Raw genomic sequence first — 21,806 nt, 5'->3', positions numbered from 1 at the left:
TTTTTTTCCACTTCCCTGGTGATCTCGATGGGATCTCAATCATCTCACTAGTTCAGTAGTCAGAGCACTGATCAGGGAGTCAGCCCATTGACTTATGTCCTAGTCAGTGCCCTGACTAGTGGACTATTGAGATGATTGAGCGCGCCCGATCTCCACGTCGAAGAAGTTTCGCTTCTTTGCCGTCTTCCGTGTGTCCATGGCGTAAAATGAGGGCGTGGGAGAGGCGGAGACTTGAATAGGGGCGTGTTATTCTAATGACGATCGTTTTCAGCCACCACATTTATTAAGGGCAAGTATTGCGTACACCTGGATTGCAGAGGTACGCACAGCTTCATAAATCAGGCGGTGAGAGGAGTGTAAGCATTAGTGTTGTCACGATACCAAAATTATGACTTCGATACGATATCAGACTAAAATATCGATATATCGATACTAAATCGATACCACAGTAAAAAAATTAATAAATAAATAAATAAGATAAGATGCTTAATATGACAACAGAACTTATTATTCATTGTTATTTTTTACTAATAATTCATGTGGCCAGCATGTTCCTTAGGGTTGGGCATCATTTTGATTTGAACAATTATTGATCAATTGATCAATTACTATTAAAATTATCTCAAAATTTTTTGCCATCTCAATGTATTTTTTACAATAGGGTAATTGTGTTGCAGTAGCTTACACACAGCACAAGAAAGCTTGATTTCGAATGGTAAATTGAATTTAAAAAGATGAGTAAACAGTAATAAAATAAGAACAAATAAACAGATTACAAACAATAGCACAAATAAATGCAATAGAATAGAAGATAAAAATTAAAAAGACTGCTTTATTTTTTCAGGTAGGTCTAACATTCAGATAAGAAACTGAATTTAAAAAATACATAGTAATTACATTTAAAACAACATTGGATAATGTTCTTTGTAAAAAATTCAATAGCGTACAGATGAAACTATTAAAGTTACACAAGTTGATCAGTCAAGAGCAGTGTGATCGTTTGTCTTTTTGTAGTTTGAATAGCAAATGACTGCGGTCCCTTTAAGACTAACAGACGCATGGATCCTGAACACTGTTCCTGTTACTCGTTCTTCCTGAACTGTTTGCGACTGTGTTTACGTTAATACTCTTCCAGATGTGCACTGATAATTCTTTGAGTGTATTTGACCAATAATATGCTGGAAAAGGAAGCAAATGTTTGCACTTGTATCATGTCAGAGGCGGCTTTATTAGGGTAGGCTATGTGTGTGTGCGCTTCAGATGTGGAGCACGAAATCTGCGGGCATTAGTAGGCTAGAATTAATTTATGTGCAATCCCGCGCGAAATTCAGACCGATCACACACTAACACTAACACACTGTCATGAGGAAAAAGTTCAGCAGAACGCGCGTTCGCCGTGCTCAGAGGTTAACCGGGCTGAGTGAGAATATGCCGGTGTGTGTCAGCTCGCTGACGGTCGGAGAGGAGAGCGCAGCTAATATCGATACTGTAAAAACTGAGAATCGTATCGTTTCAGATATTCCAGTATCGATATATATCGAAATATCGATATTTTTGACAACACTAGTAAGCATAATCTTACGCCAACATATACACCAGTTTCTACGCAAGATTGATAAATGAGGGCCATTGAAACACCACATAGACATATAAACAACATTAAAACTTGATTTTAACTATCTGAGCTATGCTCATTTCTATATCAACAAATGTCTCATTTGCATCCATTTTTCAACACTAAGTAATTTTAGGAAACATTTGATACAAAGCTGTTACTTAAATGAAGAAGAACTCCATTATTCTCTTAGAGCAATAACATTTTCCTCTGGGGAGAACATGCCTAATGTGTTCTAGAGAGAGAATAATGTGCAAGATATCAGCATTTCATATGGCCCCTCTCTGCTATTGGATCTAATCTTCATTGAGCCAATTAGATGCCCAGTGGGGCGTCTGGCCACTTGATTGAACCAGATGGTACTCCACATGTCCCTTTGGGTAATGACCCATTAATATGGACATGCATCGGACATGAAATGCACCATATGTTGGAGATGGTGATGAGAAGGAGGAGGGGAGGGGATAACTGGCACGTGCGTGGCACGCGTCCAGGAGGTGGGGGTGCATGGGGGGAAAGGTCAGGACTTGTTTACTTGGCGTCGGTCGTTAGGGGCGGGCGGTCTCTGGAGATTCTGAGTGTGAAGGATTGCCCCTCTTAGCTTAGCAGATGTCCTGTCATTCCAGCAAACCACTCAATTAGATCTAATTGTGTATTCATCACCAGCTGTAATGCATACGATGAGGCGCTGTGGGAGGTATGTTGGTCAGATTGAGTTTTGGGAAGTATATTTATTTTATTTGGTCAGTCATTTTAGTGTCCAAATACATAAAAAAATGTATTTTTAAATTGAATGGTAAAGCCTGACATATGAAATTATAGTAATTTAAATGTTAAATTACTATTATATATATATGTAATGTAATGTAATATGTAATATACACTCACCTAAAGGATTATTAGGAACACCGTACTAATACTGTGTTTGACCCCCTTTTGCCTTCAAAACTGCCTTTATTCTACGTGGCATTGATTCAACAAGGTGCAGAAAGCATTCTTTAGAAATGTTGGCCCATATTGATAGGATAGCATCTTGCAGTTGATGGAGATTTGTGGGATGCGCTTCCAGGACACAAAGCTCCCGTTCCACCACCTGAAGATGCTCTATTGGGTTAAGATCTGGTGACCATTTTAGTACAGTGAATTCATTGTCATGTTAAAGAAACCAATTTGAAATTATTTGAGCTTTGTGACATGGTGCATTATCCTGCTGGAAGTAGCCATCAGAGGATGAGTACATGTTGGTCATAAAGGGATGGACAGGGTCAGAAACAATTTTCAGGTAGGCTGTGGCATTTCAACGATGCCCAATTTGCAATATGTGGCCTAAAGTTTGCCAGGAAAACATCCCCCACACCATTACACCACCACCACCAGCCTGCACAGTGGTAACAAGGCATGATGGATCCATGTTCTCATTCTGTTTACGCCAAATTCTGACTCTACCATCTGAATGTCTCAACAGAAATTGAGACTCATCAGACCAGGCAATATTTTTCCAGTCTTTAACTGTCCAATTTTGGTGAGCTTGTGCAAATTGTAGCCTCTTTTTTCTATTTGTAGTGGAGATGAGTGGTACCTTGTGGGGTCTTCTGCTGTTGTAGCCCATCCACCTCAAGGTTGTGCATGTTGTGGCTTCACAAATGCTTTGCTGCATACCTCGGTTGTAACGAGTGGTTATTTCAGTCAAAGTTTCTCTTCTATCTCAATAAGACCTCTAGCATCAATAAGGCATTTTCGCCCACAGGACTGCCACATACTGGATGTTTTTCCCTTTTCACACCATTCTTTGTAAACCCTAGAAATGGTTGTGTGTGAAAATCCCAGTAACTGAGCAGATTGTAAAATACTCAGGCCCTCCTGTCTGGCACCAACAACCATGCCATGCTCAAAATTGCTTAAATCACCTTTCTTTCCGAGATTGTCTTGACCAGGACCACATCCCTAAATGCATTGAAGCAACTGCCATGTGATTGGTTGATTAGATAACTGCATTAATGAGAAATTGAACAAATGTTCCTAATAATCCTTTAGGTGAGTGTGTGTTTCCGTATGATTTTGTCTGTCCCAATCAATCGTTTAGTAAACAGTATATTACTGTTTAATGTAAATAATGGCATCTAACGTTACGTAAAAAAAAAATAAAAAAAAACAGAGAGAGAGGACCAACTTTTTATTTGCTTCTGACGCCCATGTATAGAGCATTTGCACTTTTCATAACTAGCATGCATATGATACGTTATCCACATTTATAACAAACTTGACTTTGATATTTAAATTACATCCATGTAGGTTATTGTAGATTATTGTCAGTGAAGTTATGTTTGTAATACGTAACATTAGTAGAAAACTAGCAAGTAATAGCTTAGTGACAGAAATGAAACGTCCGTCCAATATTAGTTGATAATATTGATAATACTAAGTAAATGTATTTTGTTCGTCAACTTATTGGCTGAGATAAGAAGACTAACCTCTATATGGGGCTTTCTTTTGATCTTCTTCCTTTCTCTTTTTCCGTCCCTGTGCATCCGCGGGTTTAGACGCCTCATTTTTTTTATGAATGCACAAGGGATGAGCACTTGCCTGACGCCTGAACCAATAATCAATAATCACCATCAATTCAAGCTAATAACTGATAAGTAATTAAATGTGTGGCTGAGGGGGCGCCCTATGATGATCATGTTTAATAAACATTATGTTGTATTTCGCTTGTTCTGATTCTATGCTGAAAGTAATGGGCGGCACTAGTATTGGGCTCACGCCTCCAACACAATTGTCACCCTAGGCAACCGTCTAGCTCGCCTATAGCAAACGCAGGCGCTGTGTGTATATATATATATATATATATATATATATATATATATATATATATATATATATATATATATATATATATATATATATATATATATATATATATGCAATTTGATGCTATTTATATGGTCCAAAAGTCTGCTATTCTGATAGCTTGTAATGTAAATCAATGAGATCAACAGCAGACTACTATAATCTAGAAGTTACTTCAGTATATTCCCAACGATATAGAAAAAAAACAATGTTTTTTTTTACTCAATCTTTAAATATTTTATTGCAAAAACATGTATATCACGACCTGAAAAGGACATTTTTAGAATTATATAAAACAATTTACTTTTCCTTGATAAAAAAGTATCACTTAGAGGCCAAAAGGCATGTACCTTGATCATGTTGATAATTTACAGGCTTAAGAAATGTACATATTACATTTGATACAGTAGGCTTTATAGAATCAAGAAATTAAACAGTACATAGATGACAGCATTTTTATGCTACTTGTCACCAAAATACAAAAAGCAATGTACTTTTGTAACAAATTTCTCAAACATGTTGCCCAATCAGCCATTGATTGGACAAACAGACGTTCCTGCCACAAATAGAGAAAAACTGCTTTTTGCACAGTGTTTGCACTTTTCAGAGAAACAGTTGGACACGTACCTTACTTAATTACAATAGTATTTACATACAGGTATAGTTCATCCAACAATTAAAACTCTAATCATTTACTCACACTCTTATCAACCCTGATGTATACGACTTTCTTTATTCAGAACAGAACAGAAAAAAAGAAAAAAAAGTCCATGTGAGTGCTCCAAGCTTACTTGTTCTCTCTACAGGGTTCTGCACTGTTGGAGGATGCTACGGACACAGTCCCTGCTCCTGAGAACGGGACAGGAACCGCAGAGGATCTACCCCTTCCTCCTCCACCACCTCCCCCACCCACCAGCAACTTCATCCCGACTCCACCTCCTCCTCCACCTCTTCCATCGGATCTGCCCCCTCCTCCTCCCCCACCCACCACCACACCAGCCCCTACCCAGCGTCGCATGTCTTCCTCCTCCAGCAGTGAGTACTGACACCATCTCATCCAGAACTTCCCAGTCTTTTATCTCTCTAGGAAATGAATGGTGATATAAAGTGTTTAAAGGGGTCTTGCATTAACAGCACAAATGTTTTATTGTATATTTCAAACCAAGTAACAATATACTGTCAAAGTGAAAGCACAACACAAGCCAGTCATTGGGGTTACACTCTGTTTTCAGTGCCTTTGATTTAAAGGGTCCTTAAGGCCGTAACACACCAACCCGACGGTCCGCCATCGGCCAAATTCAGGCCTTTGTTGAGCAGCTGTCAGTCTTGGACTCCGTCTGTAACTTTTTGGCTGGTTTGTTGGCGTCAGACAGTTGGTAAAAGGGACCGCTCTGAATGGCTGTTCAACTTGCAAAATAATGGCTCCAATTGAAAATGTTCTAGTGACTGATCAGATCTAAATTTTTCAGTTGGCCAAATTGAAATTCTGTGAATTGATTCAATTGAATTCACAGAAATTCAATTCAGCCAACTGAAAAATTTAGATGTGATCAGTCACTAGAACATTTTCAATTGGAGACCTGATTTTTTTTACAGTGTAGTGAACCAGTGCACCAGAGCAAGCAAGCAAGAAAAATGTGATGTTAAGAGTGTACACACAGACGGCTCTTTTAATTTCACATCTTCAGTTACCTGAGCATTTCAATATGCAATATTTTCATAACAACATGGACATCTTGAATGAAGATAGTAAAACCTATTATCAACACATATTCAAAATGTTAAGCGAGTTCTGTTTTTGTATGGTTTGTATATCCGCAGTTCTAATTGTCTTTTTCAGTGACGTAGCTAGACTATACCATATACTATATGCTATACTGTCTCTATAATAATAATTTTTTACATTTATATAGCGGTTTTCAAGGCACTTCTTTGATGTCGGTTTGGTGTGTCACAGGCTTAACAATTTTTCTGGCTGTTTTTGTTATGGTAGCTTTAAAGGGCGTTCATACTAACAGTAATGTGCAATGACGAAATGATTGAAACCCATTTATTTTCAGTTAGCGAATTGAGGCAACATGAGTGACAGCTACCATTGACGATGCAACAAAATTGACCCCGGCTCAGGCTTATGCAAATGAAGTTACATATTGAGCATCAATGCAATGCAGTGACTAATAATGGAAGTGTAGACAGTAATTTGTCGCCTGATACAGCTGGATACAGTGATGGAGATTGAACATCTACTAGGCTAGCCTACTACAGTGAGATTTGTCTATCTACTTTATGAATTTATCCATTGACAATGCAAACACCCCTTGAAACTTATGTATGTAAAGGTCTTAGGTTATATTTGCTGTCCTCTTTGCCTGTGAAAAAAAAGTAGCAATGCTTACTTAGGGGTTATGCGGTTAACCCTTTCACTTGTTTGACCCTTTGTTCATAGTTTGACCCCCTTTAATCTTCTCCTATCCCTAGAGGGCAGAGTATTAGTGTCAGAAAGTGATGACAAATACATCCATGCTATCCCATAGCGTTGACAGATTGTACACAATGAGTTGATACTTTGATACTTGTGTTTCGAAACCTGCTATTTACAAATAAGGTCACCACTGTTTAATGTTGATGCTTATAAGCCATCAAAACCCCTCAAAAGTGTGCAAATGAATGCAAAAAAATTCTATAAACAGCTGAAGATCTAAAACAGTAGACGAGAACAAGACTCACAGGATGGCCTTATCAAGTACATGTATTGTGCAAAAATCGAGAATGTACTTTTATTCTTAAAAGAATATTTCTGGCTAAAAACAAGTATAGGGCTATTGACAGCATCTTTTGCATGATGTCGATTACCACAGAAAAAGTGTTTTGTATAGTTTTATATATCTGAAACTCATCAATATGCATGACTCAAGTTTTCTCAAGTTGACTCAAGTCTGTGTGATGACATTGCAGAGTATTCTGAATTAACTTTTTTTTTTAATGTGAACTTCTACTGAAATCCTGTGCTCAGGGAATAGTGAAGACTGAGTAGGAACCTTTACAATCGGAACATACAGTTGTTGATTTCAGAAATTTCCTGTGAAAGTGCAGCAGGGCAAATATCTGCAGTACATTGACTTTATACTTAATATACTTTAGACTTTAGATTTTATACTTCAGACAAAGTAATTCATCCAAACCATTTAGATCATTGGAAAAACACCAAGGGCCCCATTTATAACATATTGCGCAGAATCTGCCCTACATTTGATCTTATGAGCATTTATCAAATGTGCATACAAGTGATTCAGAGTACGAACATGCGCACAAAAAAATTGTGAATGCCAATTTCATATATCTGGAAAAGAGGCGCACTCGTAAAAATTGCATAGCGTATACACACTCTAAAATCTGTTATAAGTGAGGCCCCATGTGAATAAAAGTGGAGATCTGTCATCAATGTTAAGGCCTGTAGACCCCGGGACAAATATCGCTCGTTTATCGCCAGCATTTTTTCAGCGCGTCTTGACTGTTCCAAGCGATTTTTTAATGGCAATGCGCCATGTGAACATGCTAATTCAGTAGATGGCGCTCCAAATACTCCAGGTGGTTCTGCGGCACTCTACGCTTCTGACCCTTACTTGTCACACAGAAGAAGAAGAGAGACAGTATTTACATGCTTGCCCAAACCATTCACACACTTTTTTGCTAACTGGCAAGTAGCGGTGTCACAGTGACAGGGATTAGCAGCTCATCTTCTTCTTTGTCTACTTACTTCTTCATCATATCAATGTGTGCTTGGCGAGGCCGTTGTATGCTTGAGCACCGTCGTGTTTTCCTTTATCTTCAGCTGCTCCAGGCATGTGAACAAAAGCACCGATCTCATCGGTTGGACAGTTTTATCGTGGCACGTCCCCCAAAAAAATCTAACCCAAGCCGTTTTTTTTATTACGCTTTTACGCCAGCCATTTTTCGTGTCTGTGTGTGCACACACGCCCTTTGTTTAGTCACGTGGCATTAAACATCGGCGATAAAAGCGTGTGAAAATCGCTCCGGTGTGAACAGGCCTTTAGGGTATATTTCAGAGAGCAAGACCTTGGAAAAATGATATGTATAAAATACAGTGATTATGCATAACATTATGACCACTGACAGGTGAAGTGAATAACACTGGTTATCTCTTCATCATGGCATCTGTTAGCGGGTGGGATATATTAGGCAGTAAGTAAACATTTTAAGGGTCAAATGGGTCAGAGCATCTCCAAAACTGCAGCTCTTGTGGGGTGTTCTCGGTCTGCAGTGGTAAGTATCTATCAAAAGTGCTCCAATGAAGGAACAGTTGTGAACCGGCGTCAGGGCCATGGGTAGCCAAAGCTAATTGATGCACATGGGGAACGAAGGCTTGCCCGTGTGATCAGAAGGTGTGGACGAAGGTGACCTTCCGGGTGACTGTGGCCTCTTTCAAAAAAACAATGTGCCCTGCCACAAAACAAAAATGGTTCGGTGATGGTTTGAGGAGGACAACAACGAGTTAATGTGTTGACTTGGCCTCCAAATTCCACAGATCTCAGTCCAATCAAGCATCTGTGGGATGTCCAATACATAGAAGCCCTATTTGCAACTAGGGTTTGCAATTACTGTTTTCATGGGTTGTTTTTGGGAGCAAAAGGGGGACCAACGCATATTGTGGTCATAATGTTATTCCGGATCAGTGTATTCGTTATTACATAAAGCCATTCTCAAGCTCTGTTAGTTTCAGTAATAATGCTTCCATGGATTTCCAGCGTGACGACTCAAATATTTATATTCTGGTGTAATCGATGTGCCATCCTCAATAAACCCTTCTCTTGCTTAATACCCAGAAATTTTGAATATTCTGATCTAATATGATTTCTGACCTGTAAGGTTGCCAGAATATATATATAATAATCATAATCAATCACTGTTTGTTAAAAGGCCTGAGGAGAACTGGCACCCAGACTGGTTTCTTCCAAGGTTTATTTTTCTTCATCATGCCCTGATGGAGTTTTGGTTCCTTGCCACTGTCGCCTTTGGCTTGCTCAGTTGGGGACACTAAAATTAATATCTAAGTTATTCAACTAAATATAGAAATAAAATGAATTAATTAGGTCTTATTAATTCTATAATCTATAATACTGATCTGCCAACATTGTTGCTATATGATCAATTAAAATAAGCTGATAACATCACTGTTTTCTCCAGAACGACTGTACAGCCAAATCAGATTTTGTTGCAATATTTTCCTGTTTAACACTGTAAAGCTGCTTTGAAACAATCGTCATTGTAAAAGCGCTATATAAATAAAGTTCATTGATTGATTGGTTGATTGATTGAATGCAACCATCTAAAGCCAAACATTAAAATAAATGTTTGTGGTAATCAACAGTATGTCAAAAGATGCTGTTGGCAGAGTGTAAACTGTTTTTAACAGAGGTGTCAAGCTTCAATTTACGTATTTGTGTTTGCTTGGATCTTCAGCCATGGGTGAATGTGCAACCAATCTAACATCCAATTTAAAATATTCATGCTGTTTAGTCTGCAATCCTAAACCGTTTATTCAAACCAGATGTTGTGGATATCAGTAGACATGTCCATGTTCAGTCCAACTCTCAATATCACCAAGTGCTCTCCAAGAGCACAAGATGGAAGACTTAGAAATGGCCACAAGGTAATTCTTACAAAGTTCTAGCCTGTTAACATGAGATCTGGCGGCCTGCTCATTCCAAAGTCTATTTACGAATTAATGCGCATGGGCTATTGTTACTTTGAAATCAGGTTTAGTGTTCTACCATTTACTTAATTGTTCTTCCTCCAGGGGATACTTGACATATCTTCAGTACAGAACAATGTCAGTGATGTGTTGTACAATTCAGTGTTACGTCAGGGAAATGTAGCACTTTATACAGACTCGCTGGCCATGGAATTACACCATCCATTTGCATGGTGGCCTGTGAAAGAGAAAACAAAAGCGGTGAATATACACAGACAGAAAGCTCAACCCTCTGCGGCTGGACACCTGATTTCCTTCTCTTTTTTTTATGAAATTATGAATCTCTTAATTCTTCCATCATACTTATGGCAGCCATGCAGGATGATAAAGACAGATCCACTTAGTGCTGTATGCTAAGCCAAGTATCACTCTTATTATTGCCTATACATTTAAACAAACAACAATGAGTGACTCATCCTGCACAGTTTTTGTTGTTGTTGTGGTAAAAATCATATAACTGGATGAGGAGAGGTGCAATTTTCACCTGTCTGATGATAAAATTGGTAAAAATGCTTGCTTGGTTACTTGCAACATCTCAGCAATTCCATGCTAGCCATTCATAAATCCGTAGAAACCACCTAGAAATGCTCTAGCGATCACCCAGAACACCTGAACAGCCACTAGAGTACCCTAGCAACCGCCTATAATACTCTGTGTGCATACTAAAAGACCTCAGAACACCTTAGCAACCACATAACAAATACCTAGCAACCAAACAAAGAGTCTGATAGCAACTTTTGCATTAGCAAAGATCTAGTTCTATTTTTCACTGGTTTTGGAATTTAATAAATGTTTTCAAACAAATATTTTCACAACCTATGTATGGTAGATCAAAATTAACACAATTAATTGATTAGTCTTTCTGCCATTTGAATTCATATAAAAATGAAAAAGGTAAAACTACCTTGTTGTATATAGTGAAAAGGCAAACAGGTTATCAAAACAATATAGTGTTTCATTGTGTTTCATTTTTTTGTTTGTTTTTTATTTTTCATCTTTTTTCCTTACTGTATGTCATCTCATCACCCTCTGTCTGTCTTTGCCACACCTGTCTTATTGAACACCTGTCTGCTGGGATCTCTCTCTCTCTCTCTCTCTCTCTCTCTCTCTCTCTCTCTCTCTCTCTCTCTCTCTCTCTCTCTCTCTCTCTCTCTCTCTCTCTCTCTCTCTCTCTCTCTCTCTCTCTCTCTCTCTCTCTCTCTCTCTCTCTCTCTCTCTCTCTCTCTCTGCTTTGCATGTACACTTTCCTGTGCCTTATGGCTTTCCATATTATTCTCCTCATGACGCAATCACTAAAAAAGGAGATCTTTCCTCTACGCTTCTGCCTCCCTCTGTCAACCCTGCTCCAGAAACACTCCGTCAGAGGAAGAGTAAGTATTTCCTCCCAACCACATTATGTGTGTGTGTGTGTGTGTGTGTGTGTGTGAGTGTGTTGGTATTTATATGTATCATACTTCAATTCTTCTAATTTTCCTTCATTAAGAGCATTAAGTGTGTTGTTTGTTTGGCTACTGGAACACAAGCTGGAGTAAATCTATCATTTTCAATATCACCATGAACATTCACTTCAGATAGCCAAAGAAACCCCAGCACTCAGAGTGAGTTTTCTGTGATTCCAGTTGCGATCAACCCACAGAATTCCCAGATGTTCCAGGGACTCTGGCACATCAGCTGCATCATTTAATCATGACATTGTGCAGAGGGTGAGATCGTTTTGTGGCTCAAAACATGCAGAAATAATAAGGTCAACATTAAATGGCATTCACAACCTATTTTACAGAGTGAAACAGAATAGTCAATGATAAATAATTGTAAAAAGTAGGCGTGTCATATCAGAATGAAACCAGTTGATTGGTTGACAACTCAGAGGTTTGATGACATCAGCAGATAAGTAAAGTTGTTTCAGACTCAGAGCAAGTTGTTATATTTTTGATGAAAGATTATGAAGAATCATTTTTTATATTTTTTTATATATTTTTGTTTGGGGGGGGGGGTAAAGAGCACTGATTATTTATCAGGTAAAGTTAATATGATTTTTTTATTTCATGTTAACTTGTCCTCATAAAAACGATTCTGGAATACATTTAATTTACAATTTTCATTTCAATTATTGCATTTAAAAGCAATTCATCTATTAAAGTGTTGTCATTGACATTGAATTGACATTGGTCTGCAGAGTCATACTGTAGTGAATGAGTATAAAGGTGTGAGGTGTGTAAACAGTGGGCGGCCTTATTGACTTAGCCCTGCCATCAACGCAATGCCTTCAACCTACTTCACATCATTCCCCACTATGCACAGCCATTGTGAACATCTTGATCCTCTATATTTCTGCTTATATTAAGGCACAAGTTCTTCTGTTTGCCTTTGTTTAAGTTAACCACAGGTCTAAGTTAAGTTTAGCTACAGGTCATAAATGAAGATTTGCCACGTCAAGGTTGAAGGTAACATATAGTGTGTTTGTAATAAGCTATAGCATATGAGGATTTATTTTAACTGTAGTAATAGCTAATGCTGAACAAAATAGCTAAAAAACTATTATCAATTATATTTAGATATTTCAAGCCTTTTGATGATTTTCTTTCATTGTTTACCAAGTCAGTATGATTCTTTAGTGTCTAAATGAAAACTTTGTAATATAAAATTCTCATTAGTATTGTAAGAAAACACTCATTTTACCTGGTCAAAAACAGCTGTGTTTTCACCAAGCCATATCAGTGCATACGGCTTTAAATGATAAATGTTCTGTGGTCCGGCCAAGCCTGCAGCACCCCTCTCAGAAACTGAAGCTTTCGCGCCTCGATCGCCCCCCGGTGACCGGTCCCAGTATAGCCGCCCCTCTGTTTTCTAATGGACGCGAGGCAAACTAAACAATAAAATTACACTTCAAATATTTTTCCCCCAAAGTTAGTTTATGTCATTGAATGCAGTTATCATCAAGATGATTTCATTTCAAGTGTTTGTTTTTAAAATTAGTTTAGTTTGAGTTCGTTATTTGATGCTATAAAAACGGGGGGGGGGGGGGGGTGACGTCATGATTGACAGCTGAGATCGACGTCTTCTCTGAGTGAAGTTGTCACTGAGGCACTAACGGACTTTTTTCTGAATTGTTGGAAGCAGATTGGAGTTTTAGCTTTAATTTCTACATTTCCATAACTGTTTATTTCACACCAACATAATTAATTGTTCTGCATCTGCGAGAGTGTCGGCGGGCTTTTGATATCGCGACTGTACTTCCTGCACTACTTCCTGCTTGTCGCTACTCAATCCGTACCGGAAAAACGATTTGTTCTGCGCATGCGCGTAAATGTTTCTACTACCTGTTTGACATGGCAAAGCAATTTACGGCAGTTGTTATTTGAATTACTACCACTCGATCCATACCATGATAGTGTTTTATTTATTGCATAATTATAAATCAATACAATAAAGAACATTGAAGATAAGACACACATTGTTGCCTAAACAACAGTAGAGGCAAAAGAATGGCGACGGGAGTCTCTGAGGACACATCTGTGCAACTTAATCAATTTAGCCGGAGACAGATCCGGTGCAAGATGATAGCACCAACGAAATTCGACAATTAAGGCTAAACAGGACGTTTCTGAATGGGTGGTTAATGTAATGTCACTTTGATCTTTATGTACTGGCGGGGTAACGACGTTAGCGTAGTGAGATACGAATGCTATGTTTTTACCAGTGGTGTAAAGTAACGAATTATAAATACTCTCGTTACTGTTATGGAGTAGTTTTTCTCCAAAATTGTACTTTTTTTTAAGTAGTTTAAAAAGTGTACTTTTACATTTCTTGAGTACATTTTATGTGCTGTATCAGTACTTTTACTGCGGGATTTTCCCTAAACCTGTCGTTGCTTCATTGTTTATTTATTTTTTCTGTCAACGTGATTGGTTAAGACGAATAATCAGTCCTGCGTGTGGGAGGCACGTGCGCTGGCTATACAAGTGCTGGCTATAACGTCATAAATAGAAAGCATGCCGTAGTTTAACTTACCCACTTAAGCCGCATTCATCGTGAAGCGTTTCAAACTACACTCACTTCTGAAGGGGCAGCAGGAAAACAAAGAGCTTTTTTTGAGCTTCTTAGCAAAACCTGCTTTAGAAGTTGCTGACCCTCGGTTATAAAACGGTCTGGTGAGAAATGCTTTGTGGTTCACGCAGACATAAAAGCAAGAATTTGAGCACCACAATCGCTTAAATGCCATTCTGCTCCAGCGTATCAACAATGGCGGACTATGACGACGACAGCTTGAGCTCGCTCAGGGCGGGTCTAAGGTGAAACGCTGGTGTCAATCAACAGTCACTTGATGGATTTTTATCATTATTGGTTGGTTTTGTACAGGCACTGCCAACACACATTTCCATACAATCAGCTTGTAAAAGTGCATGTACCATTATATGACCCCTTTAAAGGACAACTCCGGTGAGAAATGAACCTAGGGGTAATTAACAGATGGTTACCGAGTAGATCGTTCTCTAGGATGCGTTTTCATGGAAATCGAATGTGAAGAGTTTTATCTTTAAAAACAGATAAGCTTATAACACTAGTCTAATGCGACCTTTTACACCACAGACTGAACAAAATGAAGCATTGCTTGGTGATTGGTTGACCTGAATTGGTATTATCTAATTGTGTACTTCAATTTAACAGCTGACAGCTGATTGGTTGATTATAATCCATTACATAGCTTTCTATCAAAGTTATCTGACATTATCAAGATTAATTTGTTCTGACACAGTTTAACTCTGATTTTTTTATCATATTGTTTCACTATTTTCTAAACTATAGTGAATAAACATACCTTTAAAAGTGGATAAGCATATCATTTTGTTGTTGTATCTATGCAAGATGACACAGTAAGCTGCATTACCCTATTTGGTAACACTTTATTTTGATAGTCCACTTTAGACATTTTTCTAACTGTAAGTAACTTTGCAACTACATGTCAACTAACTATCATTAGAGTATTTGTAGACTGCCTGATTAATATTTACAAAAACTTTATTTTGTTGGTCCCCCAACAGACATTCTACTGACTATAAATAACTTGGAAACTACAATTCAATTTATTCTACTAACCCAAACCCTAACACCTAACCATAACCTACCAGTCTACTGACAGTCTACTAATACTCTAATGAGAGTTAGTTGACATGTAGTTACAAAGTTACTTATAGCTAGTAGAAAGTTTAAAGTGGACTATCGAAATAAAGTGTTACCTATTAGGGTAATTTAGTGTTGTTTTTCCTGCCTGGCTGGTCTTATTTGGTGGTTTTGAAGGGGCTTTTGGCACTTTAACCTAATCAGGACGGGAGACCATAGACCAGTTTTAACCAGCTAAGGCACCATCTTAGGCTGGTTTATTTTTCATCAGGCAATGATCATTTGTAGACATGGGCGGATTTGTTGGGATCTTATGAAAGGACAGCAGAAAGCCTCTTTTCAGTCCTATTATTCACCGTTTATGTGTCGCTCAGCGTGATGCGTGAGACTCTTTCCCGTTAATCCACTCAGCTGCTGAGCAAGAGTTGGAGAGTTAGAGCGAGAGGGTGGCAGATTGGAGGAAGGAAGTGTGAGTAAGGAGGAGGGTGAGTGAGAGTGAAGAGAGGACGTAGGGTCAGTGAGTGGACTTCAAATCCAGCTCCAATTTGGCAGCCGTCTCTTGTCAGAGTTGATTACCACTGATCCATTCAGACTTCCCCCAACTGTGATGAGCCGCACCGGCAGTAAGCGAACGCAGTGTTTTTTGTTCTTGAGGGAGGAGAGGAGAGTTTGAATCAGGAGGCTTGTAGATCTGACTGGTTCTCTCGGTCTGAGAAGACTTTTTTATAACCACAGCTATGACAAAACAATAGCACTTCTGTTACGAGGTGCTCTGGAGATTTAAATCAAAAACAGCAGGTGATGTACATTCATTTGATTATACTTAAATATTGTTAATTTATTCCAGTTTATACATTTAAAAAGTTTAAAAATAATGTTAAGAGTTTGTGTAGTACAGATACATCAGTAGTCTTCAGTTATCATTTTTAAAATACAGATTTTTGTTATTTTATTTTTGTTTGTTTGTTTGTTTTTACCTTATTTTTTATTTATTTTTTTATTTTTTTTCTGCAGATTAGATTTGTGCTCTATTTATATCTGTAGCTGTCAGCATTCATTTATTTATTCTGTAATACTTTAGTTCTTATCTGGTGGCTTAAACATATTGAATAAAAGTCTATTTTCTCACATTTGATCATTTACATATAACAAGGGTGAAATTATGTTAACATTCAAATGTGTATTTTGTTTAGAGATTGTTATTAGACACTGTGTACAACAACCTTTTGTTTCCTGGCACTGCAATGTATTATGGGGCTAAAACTCAAAGAGCAGAGGCCACTTTTGGTCAAGTAGATTATGTTACATAACCATATTAAATGTAATAAGTACCATAGTTTCATTTGTAAAATCCCATTTGGTCCACATTTGCCAGCCACTATTGTTTTTTTCAGTCAAATGCACCAAATTGCTGCAAAGATTTATGATGTTTAGAAATATTGTTCTAATATTTGTGTGAATTTTTATGCACTATTTTCTACACAGCAGTGGGTCAAGGCATTTGAATATATAATTTACGTTTTAAATCATGATGGTTTAAACTTCAACAAAGGCCTGAACGTGTTTCTTTTTTGAGCTTACTTTTTTATACTTTATTCAGTGAGTGGTTTCTTTTAATTAGTTACTGTTTCGTATTTGCTGCTTTAGACATTTGTTTAGATGTCTGGGGTTTTAAATTAAATATTTAGGGGAGAAGCTTGTCCGGTGTGTGTCTCTTTCTCTTCACACATCCATCCATCCTGACTCAGTTTCCCTTTGTCTTTATCTCAGGCAATAAATCCTTCAACATGATGTCCCCTACTGGAGATAATTCTGAGCTTCTGGCCGAAATTAAAGCTGGGAAGAGTCTGAAGCCGACACCTCAAAGTAAAGGCTACACGACCGTATTCTCTAACAGCGGCCCAGCGGGGAACAACGTAGGTCACGCTCCCTTTCTTTTTAATTTGATTGAATTTTATAATTTTACATTTAGTTCTTACCTACATATTTCCTGAAGTCTGTCAAAAATACTGTTATTTATACTGTTAGTATTGTAACTTAAAAGTTTGTTTTGCGCTATTTATCTTCTTAATAGTGATTCTCAGAAATTAGAAGCATTTTATTTTATGATATGAGTTACATCTGTTGTCTACATGTAACTTACGATCTCTCATTTGGGGGTCACTGCCATTGTTTGGCTTGAGATGTAAAAGGATATTGTTTGAATTAAAAGTACTGATGATTATTGATAGAAACAAAAGCCTAATCAGATATGCCACATAGATAACAATGGACAGAATGGACATGGAGTGATATTTCTTTAAATACATAAGAAAATAATTCTGAATTGAATAAGAATAGAAAAACTTAGATACTGATAGATACGTTCAAATGGACCATTATTCCCAAAAAGACTGCTTGGGTCACAAAAAGTAATAAAATCCAAAACAAAATTACAGTTATGGTGTATAAACTCGGAGTTTGGAGCATTAGAATTGTGCCGGTCAGCAATCGTGCACCAAATCTATTGTCCAGGACAGTTCAGCCAGTTCAATGAGAGGCTTTTGTAACTCCATTATTGGTGCTGTAACACAATAGCACAATTTATTAAAGTTACATAATTGAGGAAATGACAGCGGGGCTGGCGCCACGAAGGGCCAAAAAGGGGCAGTGTCCCTCAGATCAAATCTGTCCCCCCTCCCCATCCAGAGATGGCACAAAAGCACTGATAACAAAATCATATATCACAATTATTCTGTGTTTTTAATCACATAATGTTTATTTTAGGCTTCAGATATTTAAATACACATTTAAATCAAGTACTATAAAAACACATCTATCGTTTGTTGGATACAAATTCCTCAAACTGATGGAAGCTGCAATAACAATCCTTTCAATTATAATTTGACAAAGTTTTTTATTCACATAAGATGCACATTGTGCAGGAAACTATAAAGTTTACTCAGTTCTTCTCCCAGTATTTTGAGAGGAATGGATGACTTTAATAGACTGGGTTCTGCAACTCGGGCTGGAAACCTGTAAATTGTTCTATCCTGCTTCCGTTACAAATCTGCGGGGACCAATCACAAACTGGCTTATCCACCTGGTGCGCTATTGCCGGGTTTAACACAATGACGACAGAGAAGCGGCGCGAGCTATAGACTATTCTGGTGATAATGTCACTACCACTCACTTTCATGTTTTTTTTTGCACAACCTGCAAAAATCGCTCGATTATGATTGCTGCTTCTGCAAACTGCTGATCGATGTTACAAACCAACATGTTTTCTGCTTGGAGTTTTCACGTCGGATCATTGGTCTGATTGGTCAAACCACTATCCAGTTGCATACAGATTCATTTGAACTATGCCCGTTGATCACGCCTCTTTTGCTGTAGACACTATACAATACAGAGCAAACCCCTCAGACCAATGTTCAATCTTAAAAGATTGAGCTCGGTCTGGTGACAGCCAGACAATGAATTTAGAGCGCAAACTAACATGGTGGCGCCAAGCCTGCAGCACTTCAGTAAATAACTAAGGCCTCCACGCCTCGATCGCCCCAGAGAGCATGTGGGCGGGCTTTTGATATTGGGCCTTTTACTTCCTGCTCTCTACTGTGCAGATTCCGGTCCCGATATCACTACTGCGCAGACTCGGTCCCAAATCTGCGCAAGATGTAAGCGCCATATTCAGACCTCCGGAGACTTCACGTTTCCTCAGCGGAAGTAAATGAAGTCGCATCGTCCATATTTTTTTTAACGGTTTATGGGTGCCACCAATCGCGCGTTATAGATCAACTAACATGATCATTATAAAGGTGTTTAAACTAAAAAACACATTCACTTTCACATATTTGATAATCAGATTATACCATATAGTTCATTATACAATTAACAAATTTGTGAATATTTTGAATTTAAAAAAAATATATAATTAAATAACATAATAGCTGCATGACGTGTCATCATGGAATTAAAACATTAAAATAAAATAACATTCTAAAAAAACTCAGAACCCACAGTATAGAGCCCTTACTATATATGATATGGATTGTATATCCTCCTACTCTACATTGAACATTAAATAGCAAATGCAACAAAAATTAATATTAACAAGTAGCCTGACAAGCCAGACCCACATCAAGATGTTTGGTCTGGAAACTCACCATAGACAGGGCTCAATCCGAGGTGCGGGATAAACGGTTGTCTTTCAAACTCCCTCTGCACGCGATAGGATAAGAGCTACACCCAACCAGAGCAACGAAGGTGAATCAGAGCTTGTTGATAGATTAAACATTCACCGTATCCGGTCAGCAAATCCCCGATCACATCTTCCCTTTTTAAGAATGACTTCAGTGCCGTTCTTTGTTCTTTTCTCAGAGAAAAGCTTAACTCCAAGTCTTCCAGAGTCGCGGTCAAAGCTGATTCGAAAGACCGCCGCCGTTCGCCAGTTTCTGTGTTTACTAGAAGCACGCAAACGCAACTAGGCCATCATCATTATGGCCCCGCCCACCGACTCTATACACGATGTGATTGGTCCGGCAAGAGTTAGGGGAATACAGCTCAGAAGGGTATTGAGAGTTCCTAGACGACACTTGCGGGCAGATTAAATTTGCTGCCGCTAGGGTGCGTCTAGATTTCTAGGCTAATTAACAAGAACTATATAGACAGAAAATAATTAATCTGTGATCGGTACAAATCTTGTTTAACCTCATTGCAAGTGAACCAGAATCTTTGTAGGAAGTGAGTTGTTTACTGATCCTTGGATGCTAAGAAGATCTATTTAATAGTTTTTTTTTTTAAGTGTTTTTTGTTTTGTTTTTTTGTTTTAAATCAGCTGTTACTATTTCTATATCGTCTCTAGGAACATTAAATTCTGATTGATCATTTTAAATTCCAGGAGGAACGTCCATCATCGCCACCAGAGCCTCTGCCAAAACCCCAGCCCAATGACACCCAATCTGCAAAGCCAGAATCTCCACTACCTATTTGTCCACCCACGCCACCCACGCCACCCACTCCCACGACCAGTAGTGGGTCACCCCAGAACCTGTCCACTTCACAGAGCACTGAGCAGCTTGCAGCCACCGTCAATGGAAATACTGCTGTTGGCAAGGGCAAATCCAGTGTGGTGGACGTTGAGAGTCTGGTGCCCACACATGACGAGCAGGGGCGAGCCATCCCAGAGTGGAAGAGACAGGTGATGGTGAGGAAACTACAAGTGAAGATGCAGGAGGAGGAAGAGAACAAGAGAAAGGTGAGTGATGAAACATTTTGTGTGTGTTAAACATAAGCTGAGGCAGTGCATCTCTTATCCAGCCACAATTTCAACTTTTAGACACTTTAACCAAAGCTTTCAAATCCTATCTTCATAACATACTTAAAGACCCCACAAGTTTTGTGGCTTTGAGTCCATGAGTTTGCTAGTACATTTCAAAGAGCTGACAAAACATGCATGCACAAAAAGTACCGTCTTTTCTTCTGGCAAAACGGACCAAAATTAATTAACAATATTTTTCCTTTCCCAACCATTAATTGGTTACAAGGGAAAAAGCTGGTATTTATTCATTCTGAAACTGTCTTCATTCTTTTGTCAATGGTACAAGCTGTTTTGGGGATGGTTTGTAATATAAAGGCTATTTACTATTTTTTTAAGGTGATTAACTCTGCAATAGTGCCATACAAAAAACTGCATGTCAAGGCATTTCATGGGGTCCTTAAGCATGCTAAATAATCACTATGTTCAGAAAAACATACTTATATATACTACTGTTTTAGCAGTACATCAGTGTTGTGTGTGCTGTTTGCAAATTGTCTATACATAGAATTCACCTCACAACAAACTATTGTAACTGTGATGAATTAAAGTCTTACTTAATTGGGCTTCCAAACGTTGACATGTTAAGATGGTATACCATTTAAAATACAAAGTAATCATAGTTATTTCCAAGATTATTCCTGGATGCCACTCACATGTAACATGATGAGGTCACGTGATAACAATGCAGCATGCTGCTGTTAATAGTAGGCAGTATTCATTGCACACTTAGTAACAAGCTAGTATTCACTTCTGAACATTACCAATCTCACAATTTGTCTATATTGTTTTTAAATATTTATATAGACTGCTGTTTATAAAAAAAATCCGAACAATTTACCATTGCAATTAATAAATGGAAAGGAGTGCATTTTCTCAGCTTATAAGATCAGCACTATCCTCCTGTAGGTTTTGTAGTTTGAGCAATAGTATCACCTCATTCAGTTCAATTGAGGCTTAGGATTTTAAATGTAAATTCTAACTATGAAATTGAGGTTTGAGTTACAGTATCTACATGGAGGATAGCTAAGCAGTGAGTGTCTGCATGTGATTTTTGAGTTCACTCTTTTCAAAAACTTTATCAAATAATTTTTGAATTGTGTTCATTAACTTCTCCATTAATGAGTTTATGATCTCTGGGTAACCATAGCAGT

The 21,806-nt window shown here is 38.1% G+C and overlaps 1 protein-coding gene across 4 annotated transcripts in view; it reads left to right on the top strand.

Annotated features, from left to right (window-relative positions):
• The window catches only part of espn (espin), an 87,374-nt gene that overhangs the window by 54,587 nt on the left and 10,981 nt on the right, over positions 1–21,806 (top strand). For 2 of the 4 annotated variants that reach the window (XM_067413149.1, XM_067413148.1), the window contains exons 9-12: positions 5,269–5,497; positions 11,537–11,605; positions 17,127–17,272; positions 20,236–20,592. In XM_067413149.1, coding sequence (XP_067269250.1) covers positions 5,269–5,497; positions 11,537–11,605; positions 17,127–17,272; positions 20,236–20,592 — 801 coding nt within the window. The remainder of the gene's footprint in view (positions 1–5,268; positions 5,498–11,536; positions 11,606–17,126; positions 17,273–20,235; positions 20,593–21,806) is intronic. The other 2 variants (XM_067413151.1, XM_067413150.1) reach the window with 1 other exon arrangement.

This window comes from Pseudorasbora parva, chromosome 13 (assembly GCF_024679245.1).
Source record: "Pseudorasbora parva isolate DD20220531a chromosome 13, ASM2467924v1, whole genome shotgun sequence".
Classification (NCBI taxonomy): domain Eukaryota; kingdom Metazoa; phylum Chordata; class Actinopteri; order Cypriniformes; family Gobionidae; genus Pseudorasbora; species Pseudorasbora parva.
The sequence above is the reverse complement of the archived record's forward strand: the minus strand, read 5'-3'. Positions and strand labels throughout refer to the sequence as shown.